The 14289-nt window shown below is 43.6% G+C and overlaps 2 protein-coding genes across 2 annotated transcripts; one reads left to right on the top strand and one right to left on the bottom strand.

Annotated features, from left to right (window-relative positions):
- The first annotated feature begins 2121 nt into the window (after nucleotides 1-2121).
- LOC136458534 (mitochondrial import receptor subunit TOM7-1-like) lies at nucleotides 2122-2733 on the top strand. Its single transcript, XM_066458483.1, has one exon. The coding sequence runs from the start codon at nucleotides 2215-2217 to the stop codon at nucleotides 2452-2454; it is 240 nt and encodes a 79-aa protein (XP_066314580.1). The 5' UTR covers nucleotides 2122-2214; the 3' UTR covers nucleotides 2455-2733.
- Nucleotides 2734-3631: 898 nt separating this feature from the next.
- On the bottom strand, nucleotides 3632-12991 carry LOC136456260 (beta-adaptin-like protein A). Its single transcript, XM_066456064.1, has 11 exons — nucleotides 12847-12991; nucleotides 12241-12757; nucleotides 10778-10902; nucleotides 10496-10694; nucleotides 9793-10021; nucleotides 9524-9690; nucleotides 9213-9422; nucleotides 7591-7701; nucleotides 7319-7495; nucleotides 4747-5202; nucleotides 3632-4345 (listed from the first exon to the last, which is right to left on the bottom strand). Exons 1-11 carry the CDS (start codon nucleotides 12900-12902, stop codon nucleotides 4055-4057), a joined length of 2538 nt encoding a protein of 845 aa, XP_066312161.1. The 5' UTR covers nucleotides 12903-12991; the 3' UTR covers nucleotides 3632-4054.
- Between the last annotated feature and the right edge of the window lie 1298 nt (nucleotides 12992-14289).

The raw sequence follows: 14289 nt of genomic DNA, 5'->3' as shown, positions 1-14289 counted from the left end.
CAACAGAAACTAAATAGATTTTAGTGGTCAGTGCTTAAGGGTTCATACATACATGGTTAGATGGACAAATGCTCCTGATGAATCAGTAAGAAACCAGCATGCGAATTAAAAGATTGTCTTATGCTCTAGAAATTTGTCTCAAATGAATAGAGAATGCCTTATGTCTTTGAACAAATGCCCACCTGGGACAAAAACATGATGAGGCAACATGTAGTCACTATTTAGGTTTTTGGCTAAATCTATGCATGCCCGATGAAGGAGTTTGGTGTTTTTTTTAGTCTTTTTTATTCAGAGCAGTAAGCTGGGGACCTCCTTAGTCCTTTGTGCATTGTACTAACTATTAACCGGAGTAAAACCAAAATAATGTCCATATTAGTTCTACATAATTTGAGTCTTCCATTCCTGGAATTAAGCAATTAAATGAATTACCAAACAGATATGTCTTTTCTATTACCAGTACTTTCAGGTGAGAACATGCTATGATCAATCACAAAACTGTTGCCAGCATGAGTTTGATCTGATGCTCTTTGACATTTCATAATGAGGTGCTAACCTTGCGAAGTGGTTTATTGATTGTTTGTCTTTTTAGTTAAGCAGCTCGCTGGAGTGCGACTATTTTGATTCTTCACTTGCGCTAGATTGCAGGAGCATTACTAAAACTAGCGTGGGTGCCCACGCTTCACGTGGGAAGGAGGGTGGGAAAAAAAAAGATAGGACGGGTGTGCACTGTGCCATAAAGGGGTGGTACTGTTCTTTATTGGGTTGATCACTGTTCATCACGGATCTGAGCACTGTTAATCGTTGACCCGGTACCCGGTACTGCTGATCCACAGTGGTCCCGCGTCTTGTGGAGCAGCGGATGAACAGTAATCATAGACAAATTTAAAGTTCTTATAATATATATATATAGATAGATAGATGACTTTAGTAATATTGCACAACAATGTTGCATGGGAAAAGTCCATTTTTCTCTGAAATCAATATAACTGGCTACCATCACACAGGGAAAGAAAAAAATGGAAAGAAAGAAAGGCATCTGAAGCCCCACCATTTTTGTTTCAGTTTTGTCAGGCCGCCGGGCGAGGAGAGACTACTATCTACACATTGAGATTGTTCAGCAATGTAGGAGTATTAATTTTTATGCAACTACTAGCATGATCTTTTTAACTGTATATTCTATGAAATTTCTATGTGTATATGGCATAGTCATGATGTCATGGTGACATCATCAAGCTAGCAGCAGACGCAGAGCAGAGCATGTGGTAGCCGCGTCACAGCTGCGCTCGGCCAGCTCTCGTCTCGGAGAGGCGGCGCACGAGTTGCACACGCGCCTAGCCGGGCCCGGGAGCCAGAGCACATGTCGGACCCGAAGCACATGCCGGCGGCGTTAGGCTGGATTTGGGGTAGAGCCCAATCCGTCTCCATTGTAGCGAGGTGGGGGCGGCGCCAGGAGCCGCTGACAGGCTGCTGCACGGTGGAGCGGCGGCGAGGACATGCATTACGGTGCGCGGGGCTGTGACGCGGCGGAGCACGGGCCGCGCAGGTCCTCGGGCCTGCGAACGCGGCGTAGGGATGTGGGGGCCACGTAGACGGGCGGTCGCGCGCGGAATCCGCGGACAGGCTGCTCGACCCTCCCTCGTGTGCCAGCAAACCACCCCGTGCCGCCGCTGCCCTCCTACAACGTCCGGCGGCCTTGTGGCAGAGGCGCAGAGCAAAACGACCCGGGCGCCGTCGAACCTCGGGCTGGTGAAGGGAAGACCGTGGTCGAGACCCGTGAAGATGTTGATCGGACGGTCGGCATCGCTGGTTCGCCAGATCAGATGGCCAGTGAGCTAACGGACGACGTGGCCCTATCCGTTAGCCCGCTTTTGGTGCAGAAATCGTAGATAGAGATCGTTCGGCATCTCAAAGATAAGAAAGACTCTGCTATTGGATTGGCCCACTAGAAACGAGCCCAGAATGTCCAGCCCACTAGCAACATATGATCACTCATTTTCATTTATTAAAGCTCAGCCCAATATTTCAGGGACAGTCAGGCCTGCAAAGTGATCCATAAGTGGGCCAATAGCCCACTAACCAACCAATATTATAAGGAGGGCTCCGCACCATTCCATCAACCATCCACTCAGATCAAACAATCCACAAACGCCTCAGCAGCCTCCCTAGGGTTTTGCTCGCCGCGTTCGGATCCAGCAGTTCGGGGGAGGATTCGCCATGGCGTCGCGTCCGTCGCTGAAGTCGAAGCCCAATGGCAAGGGCGGGAAGAAGGGCGCCGCCGCCGACGAGGACGCCACCGCGGCGGCGACCACGGTGCGGCTCGTGAAGGAGTGGACAACGTGGACGATGAAGAAGGCCAAGGTGGTGGCGCACTACGGCTTCATCCCGCTCGTCATCGTCATCGGCATGAACTCCGACCCCAAGCCCTCCGTCTTCCAGCTCCTCTCCCCCGTCTGATGGGATGGGATCTCCCCGACAAGGCCGGCCCGGATGCGGTCGGTCCGTCCGTCTGCTTTTATATAGTAGTTTGTAGCTGGTACTTTAGTTGCTTTGATATGTCCGAGATCGAGTTGAAGAAGGCGGCTCATGCTTTGTGGGCGAATTTGAAGGCTTTTTCTATGATGATGATGGTTTAATAATTTCGTATTGGCGGATGTGTCTTTTATAGATCGGATCAAAATCTCGTGGTTATGTGATCTGCTATGAATATGAGGGTATGAACTATATCGGTTTTCATCTGTGTGTGCTTTTTTTTCCCCTCTGGCTTGTGCTGATGTTTTGTATGGTTGGTCTTATGGAATCTGACATCTGACTTATGTGATTCATAACTCAGTTCATGTTCGCTGTGATTGTGAATTTTGGTTGCCTCACTTTCATATCAGAAAGAAAGCGTTCATAGCAGAAAGCGTAGGAGTATTCATTGATCATAATGAGTGTTCATTGATCACAATTGGCATTGCCAATTGCCAACAAGAGGTGGTGGATGTGTCTCCCAGACACATGTTTTGCTTTGTTTATTTGGGCAAATTCAAATCTCAAAACAAGTGTAACAAAATTTGCGGTATATTTGCTACACGTAAGTTATGAGGTGCACATGCAGACCGGTTCGGTTTGAAACTAGAGCTTAGAGTGCTTTGCCGTTACAGTTTATAGAAGAGTAGCAGCAAAAATTACGCCATTCTACTAGCAACTTTGATAGCAATGCACGGAAAATCCGCAATGCACTAACAGCCACAACATCAAATTATTGTTACTTTCAATGAGGGGCCCGTTCGCTTCTTAAAAATGGCTTGTTCGGCTTCTTTTTTCAGCCAGAACAGTGTTTTTTTCTCACAACAATTCAGCCGGAAACAGTGTTTTTCAGCCCGTTTCAGCCAAGTTTCAGACCAGCGAACGGGGTCGAGATGTCATGATAGTGCATTTGCTATTTTCTATAGAAACTGTCAAAACTAAGAGAACTTAACTGAGGCAGGCCCCGTTCGGCTGCTGAACGTGAAAAACACTGTTCTGACTGAAATATTATGAGAGAAAAATATTATTCCGGCTAAAAATAGAAGCCGAACAAGCCGGATATAGGGTAAACCTAACAGGGCCGATGACTGAACATGCGAGTACTTGTTAATGAGAATCAAAATGGAAGAAACATCTTTATTGATCATCTGTGCAAGAAATAAAGGTAAATAGCATACATGAAAGGGGGTGTTTGTGTGTTGTTTCTACATCCTTCAAGAAAACGAAGGCCCTCCAGAAGAGACCAAAGCATCAAAACTAGTACAAATCCTAAATAACCCAGCTATTTATCTGGGTGACATGTAGTCATGTACAAATGCACAGTTCACCCAAATAATACAAATAAGATTTTCCTCCGCAAAACTCCAGTGCTCTCATGCTGAATCTATTAATAATAATATATTGCTATGCCCTCGAATTGCACCTTCTACTCTGATTCTCCAATAGATTGATCAAGCACTGGACAAGCTTAGGCAGCAGAGTGGTGGCAAACTGTGAAAGCCAGAAAAAACTGTGGACCACTGAATCGCTCAGACAATACTCAGGATCAAGAAAGCCCAAATTCGGACAAGGCTGACTGAAACAAAGTCGAGAATGCCTCAGCAGCAGTCCCATCATCAGCCTTAATTTTGAGCTGCACCTTTGCTGATGCTGTGTTGACAATACATTCAACAAGGAAGAAAGCAGTAGCCCCATCTTTCTGAGCATAGAAAAAGAACTTGTAGTTCGGAGGTTGACCACCTGAAGCAATGCATTGGATGTAATTGCTTTGCATATGACGGATGAGTGATTGGGGATTCATCAATGATGCTGCTCCTTGTGGACTCAAAGAACATCCCTGTCAACGAAACACAGTACAGATCAGAATGGAAAAAAACATAGCTCAGAACATATTGGGAGATAAATTTCAAGGTAAGATACGCCCTAGACAACCATGGCACTCAGGGTTTAAATTCATTAGACCACTTCGCTAAATCATGACCCTGAATCAAGCAAAATCACTGTTCAGAGGCCATGAATTGGAACAGACTTCTAGTTACATACTCTCTGTCAGAAACAAATATATTAGACAACCGTAACAAAACAAAACAAACAAACAAACAAACAAAAAATCTCATTTAGTGGGCTACTTTGCAAAAACTGTAAGAAAATCGACCAAGATGTGAAAAGGCTATGTGGCGTATGTTGCTCTGCTTGTAATCAGAAAATGCATTGACAAAAACCTAATAGTAGGCATACCTGAGACAGCGCCAATGCTAGCTGGCCCCATTTCCTCTGGAACGTACCAGGATCTAGCACAGGCTTCGAGTTAAGGGTCAGTGCTGGTGGTGGTGGAGCAGGAGCTTCAGTAACGCCAAGGCCAAGAAGGTCATCGAGACTGAAGTTTGATTGTGAGGAATATGTCGGCCCACCAGTATTTATTAGTGAAGTTTCAGCTGGTGTTTGAGAGCTTATCAAAGAAGGGCTAATCAAATCGGAAGGAGCATTGTATGTAGAGGTGGAAGAACCATTGCTGGCTCTCGTACCATTGTCCTCTTTATCTGAAGTACTTAGCAAAAGATCATTATCATTTTCTTGATATCTTTGGGCAGAAATTACATTTTCTGGATCATCTGCCCCAACAGTCAAGCTTGTAAGATCCTCTGAGTACTCAAATGGTCCACGATGCTCCTTATCTGTAAACATATACGATGGCTGCCAAATACATAGGTGTTAGTACCTTTTATGCAAACTTTGAATAGATGCCTTGCTATGAACACATGCTACTGTCAGCTCCACATTTGTAAATTGCATTAAGTGCACATCAAAGAAATGTGGAAAAAAAATTACTCCAGACATAAAAGGAATGTGTTTTACTGTTTTTGCATGACAGAATATCGCCACACGATACCAATACATAGCAAAGGCATGAACTCTATTTGAGTCGCTTAATTCAATTTACCTCAAGCAAGGGCCTGCAGAAGTGCTTATCATGGACCTACAACTGCCTTTACAGTTGAAGACAGCACTTAATCTCTTGTATGATGTATTAGCTAAAAATACAATGTTACCAACCTTTCATACAGTTCTTTCATTCAAAATCATCATCTTTTTTTAGGAAAACCAAAGACAATATATCATGGAACTTACTAAAGAATTCATAATCTGCCAGGAGGCAAGTTGATAGTGCTCGAAATCAACCACCCATTTAACAAAATCATTGAGAACAATACAGATCAATAGTTAACCAAAATCCACAAGCCAATTAGTATTCAGCAAAGCCCTACATTTAAATCTCCCCCTACCAGTTATTGGAGTTAGTCAAAAGTAAATAAATAATCTATTATAGAACTGAACTATTTGTTGCTATGTCAAAACATTAATTAAAGTACAGTCATCACTGAAAGGGAAGGCAACTTGAAAGCAAAGGGTACTAAAGTAAAAGTTGCACCATGATGGCCAATGAATTTAAAAGTGGAAATCACAAGGCCCATTAGCATAATTTATGGGTGCGTTTGGTTGCTTGCATCCCTCCTAGACTGCATTAGGCCCAATGCAGGATACCCTAAACCAGCATAAACTATCGCAGAGTGCTGGTGTTCAGTTGATTCCATAGAACATTTTGCACTGTGCAAGATCGTGTTTGATTGCCTGCATTTTATTGCATATAGGGGCTGTTTGCTTCGTGGCCTCCCAGGCGAGCAGCTGGCCCCAGGCGCCCGAAATTGGACGCCTGGGAGCTGCGCTCGCGCCAGGCAGCTTTGCCTGGGTGCAAAGCAAACAGGCCCATAGTCTCCTTATTTTCATGGTACGAGTAAAATCTGTTACCTCCGTCCCACCTCCAGTCCCTCAAGACCAAACAAGAAGACCATTGCTGCCTCCTCACACCCGCAATGGCGATTTCCAAACCAAGGACCCCAAATAAACAGAAAGAAAAGACTCATGCTCAACGAGTTCTAGAGCACACCAGGCAAGAACCAGACCAAGGAGATAACAAATCAGGACAAGATCACGCTCAAGTATGTCAAGCTTGATGTCATTTCGTTGCCAAGCCTGCCACGCAGGCACAACAGCAGTAGAGCGTCAGGGACACCAACCCTCAAGTTCACTGGCATCAATGAGATCTATGAGCTGAGTAGCAAGCTCTGGTCAGCTGTGCAGGGCAAGGAACGGAGCAGGAAGGTGGCTGACGAGCTTGGCATGAACACGGAGGTGAAGGTGAAGGCCTGGATCTCTGATGCAGAGGCCGAGCTGACTGCCAATACCAAAGTCAAGTGGGTCAGGGGGGCTTCTGTACAGCACCGAGACAGAAGTGTGGCTAGTGCCGTGGTGGTGGCCAGCATCCCTCGAGATTCCAACGGGGCCTCTGGCGCTCAAGATCCCAGTGACGCCTCACCGCATCGCCCTATCTAGGCCTTCTAGGGAGATGATACCTCCCACCTCACCGATGGTACAAGAAGCGCAAAACTGGCAGGGCAACAGCGGCGGTGTGCTTGGTAGCAGCACAACAGCCTGCATCTCGTGCAAACTGGGGCTCAGGAGGTAGGGAGGTGAGGGTCCAATTCCATGGGCCCCCTAGCTTATGCAAGCCTGCACTCCACAGCCTGGCCAAATTTTGCGTACTAGGCAATGCAGCCTCTAGGCCCCATTTTGTATTGTTTAATGCTGCATTAGTCCCAATGCAGCCATCGAAACACGAGAACTATGCATACACCCATATGCGGGCAACCAAACACACCCTATATGATAATCAGAATCATATAAAATAGCAAGTAAAGGTCTCCATATGTAAAATTTTTAGCAATAGTTCAGATCAGATTAATTCGCATACCTTCTGATATACAACTGATAGACTGTTGAACTCATCAAATATCCGATCTTTGATTTCACTGCTCTGTGTATCTGCAAATACAGAGACAGCTTGTTTGGGAGGGTTTACTACACGTTCTGCTACATTAGGATTGTATTGCAAAAGCCTATAGTAGAAAAGCGCTCTGTCATGAACATCCTGCAACAGATGTGAGGTCTAGCCAGATCAAAATCTTTTCACAAGTGGTGATGCATAATGCATCTTTTATAGCAGAAACTCAAACAAATCCTGACCTGGTGGGTGTCAGATAGACCAGCTGCTAATGTAGCTCCTAGTGCCTTTTGTGTCTCTGGAGGTCTTTTAAAGAAACATTTCATCACTGCTGTCAGGAGATGCAAGCGAACCTTCAAGATACAGAATCAATAGAAAAGTTAAGTGGAGCTCAAGAATGAGTAGCTAATGGATAGGGGCACCCCATAAAAAATCTAAAGCAGATGCATGGAATTCTACACTAACATCAGGGTAATCCTACACGGCTCGAGATGAAAGTTCAGATAAGGGCAACAAAATCATCCTCAATTTCAGTGTGTAGCAGGAAGTAAATGGTTTTCATACATGATACCAAAACTTGCATTCCACCAATTAGAAAATTTCAGTTGTAATTAAACGTTCTCCCGTGTCTTAAATGTGTATGCTACTGTTACTGATTTTGGGACACAAAATTGTCAGTCATGTATGTACTCTCAGTTAAAAATAAGTGCAATCTTGGACATCAGCACAGTCCCCTAAAACAACTTTGACAACTAATCTAATGGTGTATTATATTCAGTATGGCAAAATTATAGTATACAACTACTTTTCAAGACAAATACTAGTATCATTTCCAAATATACAAACTCAACACACAAAAAGTAATTCATAATCAAAGTCAAAATTTGAAATGGTTGACTGCCCACAGCCAAAAACCGTACTTATCTTTTACTAGAGTACTATGAACAACAAACTTCCAATGCATGCATAAGAAAAAAGTATAAGATCATTATTTTTCCTTGCTATATGGACAATAGTTTTAGCAACTTTGTTAACCTAGTACAAAATGTAAGAAAATTGGGTACTGGAGCAGATTATAGCACGTAAAATATGGGACAACATAGTAAACTACAAGGTTTCAAAAGGCGCTAGGCACTAGGCCACTGATTAGCGCCTAGGACGTTTAAGTGGAGATAAAACGTGATTAAACATTTGTGCTTTTTTTTCTTTTTTGTTGCCAGGCTGTGCTTAAGTGCATTACTGCATCACGTCTAGCCTTGTTACAACAGGCCAAGCAAAGCCAGCAGTAGTATTTCTCTTGGCCCAGGCCCATTAAAAACCCTACCCCCCAGCCTTATCCACTCCCATTCTATTCCCCTCCGTCTCCCTCCCAGGTAGCCGCACGCCCGCAGCCGCAGGTCTCCTCCCGCACAGCCCCAAGGTCTCAGCCCGCAAAGCCGCAAGGTCTAGGAGCACCAGGGAGATGCGTGTGGGGTCACAAGGCCATGCTGCACCGGTGGCTACTTGAGGAGGTGTTGGTGCTCGAGATTCTCATTGCTGCTGGCACCAACGCAAGATGCGGAGGTGGCGGCCGTGGCCACGGCGCAAGAAGATCTCTGTTTCTTCATGCACTGCTGCCCACCGTGCTCGCACATGCTCCTGCCGCTCACCTCTGCATGCGCTAGCTTGCCTTCCTCCTAATTTCCTCTGATTCCATGCCATTTGCCCACTGGCTGGCGTTTAATTTGACGCCTATGGCCTAGGCGAGGCGCTGGGGCTCCGTTCAGCACTTAAGCGCGCCTAGGCGAGCGTTTAATTGCGTTTTTTCAAACATTGGTCAACTACTGGATAAGATAAACAACACAAAATAAGAACATGTTGGTACCTCAGGAGAGTGCTCTTCATCCCAGTTTTCAACAAGACTTTCAAGGATGTATGGAGCATCATGCATGTCTTGTGAATATTCTCCCAACATCCATATGAGAGCTGCTTTTCCTTTTGGCTCCTGAATGTTTTTGCTGCTGATATTTCCAACAACAGCTATACAATCATGGCTCCATTGAGGATATTTTCTGAGAAGATCTTTCACCAAGACCTGCATTTTAGTTTTTAATCAGAAACATCAAGATTGTAAATCGTAATCCTGCTAGACTAGATCATGAGTAAAGGTCACTAACTAGCATTACAAACACTTACTAGAGTTTCAGCAGTCACATAATCCTTATCCATTTCAAGAAACTGTAGGAGCCTGTCCACAATGGCATTAACATCATACTGCTGCAGTGCTATTTTTCCAACTGCCCGGATAGACTCTCTTGCAATTGGTACATCAACATTTCCAGCGTATTCACACAGTTCAGTGACTGGTGGGAAGAAACATGCAAAGTATTTTTTTTTTAAATAATGGTAATTAATGAGTAAAAACATATCAAATTATAGTTGGAAATAGGATATCTGGCAAATACCAATCTCATATGTGTTGCTTTCATTTGCTATAGCAGTCAACATCTCAAGTTTCAACTTCTTCACATATGAAGGATCACTAAATTGGCAGTAGAAGCTTTTATAGTCTGAGGAAAATAACATTGGAGCACGCATCACCAGAAGATGTAGATGGCATAGCACAGAGTATGACTGTTCAGGACTGCCAGCACCCACCAGAGTAAGCAAGGGTGCTTTAATACGTTCGTAAACCTAAAACAGAGGAGCTAAAAGAGATTAGATGGATCTTCCACCAAAGGCCAATGAGATAAATCAAACACAAAAATAAGACAAAAATTAACCCATAAACATGAGAAATCCAAAGAAATAAAGTGTCCACGGAATTAAGAAAATATTCAGCTACATTAACTTCCAAATAACAGCATATCTACAGCTAACAGACATTCGAAATGGCACATTCATCGTATTGATTGCATATCATAACATAAATGTAAGAAGGCTACGACTCATCTAGAGACCAATTTTGCGGTTGTTGTGAATTTGTGATGTCCTCTGCTAGTCTGTTATGGGATCTTAATTCAAGTAAGATTTTGTTTTATGCCTCCTAAAAAGGTGCTCATATACTTAAATCTCATATCCAGAACAAGAAAGAATTAAATGCTTCTGAGAAGCAATAGCAATAATGCAACATGATCCAAACCACGTCTCTGGGAGTAACATGTGCACCTGTTGATGAACATCAGTCATAGACATTGTCAAATGGAGAAAAACTTTAATTGTTGCCAAAACAACAGCTCCATTTGCATGCTGAAGTCTATCCTCCAACAGATTCATTATGTCAAATATTTCGTTATTATCAGATGGAAGGAACTTTGATGCCAACTCAAGAACAATGCACTGTGCCCATTCACTGAATTCTTTGATCCTGCACATAAAAATAGAGAACTCAAGAAAATTCACATTGGGGTTATTTAACAGAAAAGGCTCCAAAGCCAGGTTGAAACTCACTTGTTTAACAGGTAAAATACCACTGGCTTGCTATACAATGTCTCAATCTCTCTTGCTGCTGCCTCTGAGTTAGCAGCTTCTAGGGTCCAGATCTCCTGCAATGCATGTAGGCAATTGGCAACTACCTGCAAGTCACCGATATAATCAGCTTATCTCAGAAAAGCACAGTATTCAACAAGATAGCATCCAATCATTCATCAGTTGAACCAAAGCACCAACTGCAATCGTTCAGAATAATAAAATACCTCACAGGCTCATAGCTGAAACACAGAACTTACAAAACAGCCTTTTAATGGAAGTCACGCGACAAACAGAAGCTCATTTAAGCAACTGAGTTTTGATGTTCCAGAAATGAACAACAATGGATTGGGCCCATCATTAATCAGTTGAACCAAAGCACCAACTGCAATCGATCAGAATAATAAAATACTTGCAGGTTCATAGCTGAAACGCCTTTTAACAGAAGCCACACCACAAACATAACTACATAAGCTCATTTCAGCTACTGAGTTTTGATGTTCCAGAAATGAATAACAATGGGGGCAGACCCAGTGCCGGAGGCTCCCACATGAGTGGGGTCTGGGGAAGGGAAAAACCGAGGCAAGCCTTCCCCCCGCAAAATCTGCGGAGAGGCTGCTTCGAACCCGCGACCTGGTGACTCAGTGAGACAGCTCTCACCACTGCACCAGGCCTGCCCTTCCCAGACCAGAAATGAATAACAATGGATTTGTAAATTTGATTCTGATCAGGAAAACTCAAAAGTCTCCTGCATATAGCTTCTGCTATACACAAAAACAAGTAGAAGCAGTGAATTTCAAATTCACACTCATATTTAACAACTTGCAGGTATTGTACAAACATCACAAGGTTAAATTGTCATGCAATTAGAGTTTATGATGTTGCAGGTTAAATTGTCATGCAAAACTAAAAGAACAGGTTATATACAAGAGAGGCTGAAATTTCAGTCTGAATGATGTCATCAGACAATCTAAGCAAAAGCCAAGAAGAAAATTGGTGTTCACTCAATACTTTATAACCAATTAACCACAAAACTGTAGGTGACTGAAACGTGCAAAACAGCCAATATAGCCAAAAAAAAAAGCAGATTACAGTAGTTTTGTTGTTAAGGGAATAATCATGAATATGCAGCCACAGTAGCCACTTTCATTCATCTATGTAATCAAGCAAGCTGTAAACCAGACAGCTACATGGTGCCCCCAATTTTATCAGCTACCATTGGCATGCAGTGCCTAAACTCAATCAGAGTTGGGATTCGCTCTGTGTGCATCGAACACATATTTCGAGCTCCATGTTCAATCCACAGAATGCAAAAGGTTCATTTTTTGGTGACAATTCAACAATTGTTCAATTAACTTGTGGTTGCGGTCACTGAAACAAATTAGCAATAATGTGATACGATTGCTGCATAGCTTCACCAAGCAGTTCGTGGCAGGGTACTTCACCTGTGCGTCTGGATCGGAGAGCATGAGCGCCTTGAGCGAAGCAGGAAGGTCAGCATCAATGCAGGCGGTGGCAGATATGTGATACAACTTGGCAGCGCCAACAGCAGCGATCATCCGGACGTAGGCGCTGGGGTCCTTCAGCCCGGTAGTGAGTGGCGTGACGAGATACTCGACAAGGTTGGAGACACGGAGGGAGCAGAGGCTGCGGAGCGCGAGGCCGCGGATGGTGGGGTCCTGATCACGGCAGTCCCGCTGGAGGAAGTTGATGGTGAGGAGGGCTAGGTCCGGGTGCGCGCGCGCGTGGGCGCCTACGTAGAGATAGCACATCTTCTTGGTTACGACGTCGGAGGTGGCGGAGCAGAGCACCATCTCCCCGAACGCGGCCGACACGTCGATGCCGGCCGTCATGCAGGAGATCACCCTTTTGAAGACATCACGGCGCTGGTCGTCCGCATCGGGAGCGCGGCTCCCGGCCAGCTGCCGCAGCTGCTGCTTCAGATCCGCCACCTCGCTCTTCCTGCACTCACAGAGTCGCCAATTGCCTGGTTAGTTTAGGGTTCGGGAGGAGGGAGGTTTTGGGTGGCGGAGCGGGGGGCAGTGGCAAACCCGGAGGGTTGGGAAGGAGAGGCGGACTTCGCCGCCGAAGGGACAGTGGGAGCCATGGCGGTGGTCGGCCGCGGCAGGTTGGATCTGGCCTCGCCTCGCGTGGGGAGGAAGACGACTGCGACGAGCCGTGGTGTTCGCTTGGGTAAGACCGTAAGAGCTTGGATCTAAGCTGGGACTGTGAACGGGGTGGCACTAGAGACTGACAGGTGGACCATACGCTAATACGCCTTCGTAGAGGGAATACGTATTTTTAATAGAAAAGAAAGGTGGGCATTTGCACATTTGGGCAAATAAATACGGTGACGACGCCGACATGGCATATCTCAATACAATCTACAACTTTTTAATTAAATTAAAAAATTTTGATTTGAAATCGATTAAAGTTCCAAATATGTGTTTAAATTTATAGATTTTGAAATTCTAATTTGGAATTTCTAAACAACCTAAAACGTTCACATAGTTAATACCAAGTTGTACTGCTGACCTGATCTACATATTTGATGTTGATAAGTTCTTAATTTGAAGTTGTTTAGCAAATATTTATTTTAAATTTACATATTTTGAGATTCTTTTTTTTTAATTTCAAGCAATATCAGATGGAGATACATCCTATACCAATGTTGTACTACTTTACAAGATTTAAAACTTTATAGTTGAATTTTTTTCTATTTTAGTTCATTTAGTTGCCAAAATGTTCAATAGAAAATTGTGATTTACTTATACAAAAAAGATAGAATCCTATATATTCTATCAACACTTCAAATTGTGATTTGTTAGAATTCATGAAATGTCGTCAGATATTTTTTTTCTTTTGAGATTTGAGAAAAAAGAAATCTAGGATTTCAAATGGTTTTGTAAAAATGTAGTTGTTTAGAATCTTGTATTTACGCCATCCATGATTCCATGAAAATTTGAAGACCACCTAATTTTCTCTTGCTGAGTACACTTTTGAATTTAAATGGAAAATCAAGTATGAAGGATCTCTGTATTATCTGAAACTCAAGATAATAATAAGTTGTCTCTCTATTGGGTTTTTTTTAGTGCAGTCTCTCTATTGGGTATGTATAAACAAGAGAGAGATGGGCCAATGGGCCTTGTTAATGGACTCTAATTATGTGGGCCACATGGGCCAAGTAAGATATTCACAATTACACGCTACACAACTTTGGCAAAAAACGGTGTTGAAGTCCTATCTTTTATTTTTTTATTCACAGGTTGAGAAAATGAGAGATAATTTCCTTTTATGAAAAAATGGGATGTAAACTTATGCTTGAGAGGTTTTGTTTGTATCTAGAATTCTAGATAGAAACAAATAGTTCATACTTGTGGCGACTGATGAATAACTTTCTAAACGAATCCAGCACTCCAGTTGGGAATGGGCAGTAATTGCTCCTGCGAATTTAGCATGGTGAACGGTTAATAAGCATGACCTACTGGGCCTTT

This window comes from Miscanthus floridulus, chromosome 6, assembly GCF_019320115.1.
Source record: "Miscanthus floridulus cultivar M001 chromosome 6, ASM1932011v1, whole genome shotgun sequence".
Lineage (NCBI taxonomy): Eukaryota > Viridiplantae > Streptophyta > Magnoliopsida > Poales > Poaceae > Miscanthus > Miscanthus floridulus.
The sequence above is the reverse complement of the archived record's forward strand: the minus strand, read 5'-3'. Positions and strand labels throughout refer to the sequence as shown.

Coding starts and splice junctions, on each gene's coding strand:
- LOC136458534 (XM_066458483.1), top strand. CDS start 2,215: ATGGCGTCGCGTCCGTCGCTGAAGTCGAAGCCCAATGGCAAGGGCGGG.
- LOC136456260 (XM_066456064.1), bottom strand. CDS start 12,902: ATGGCTCCCACTGTCCCTTCGGCGGCGAAGTCCGCCTCTCCTTCCCAA. Junction 10,903..12,240: donor TCTCCGATCCAGACGCACAG/GTGAAGTACCCT, acceptor GGTGACTTGCAG/GTAGTTGCCAATTGCCTACA. Junction 5,203..7,318: donor TATCAGTTGTATATCAGAAG/GTATGCGAATTA, acceptor TGTATTTGGCAG/CCATCGTATATGTTTACAGA.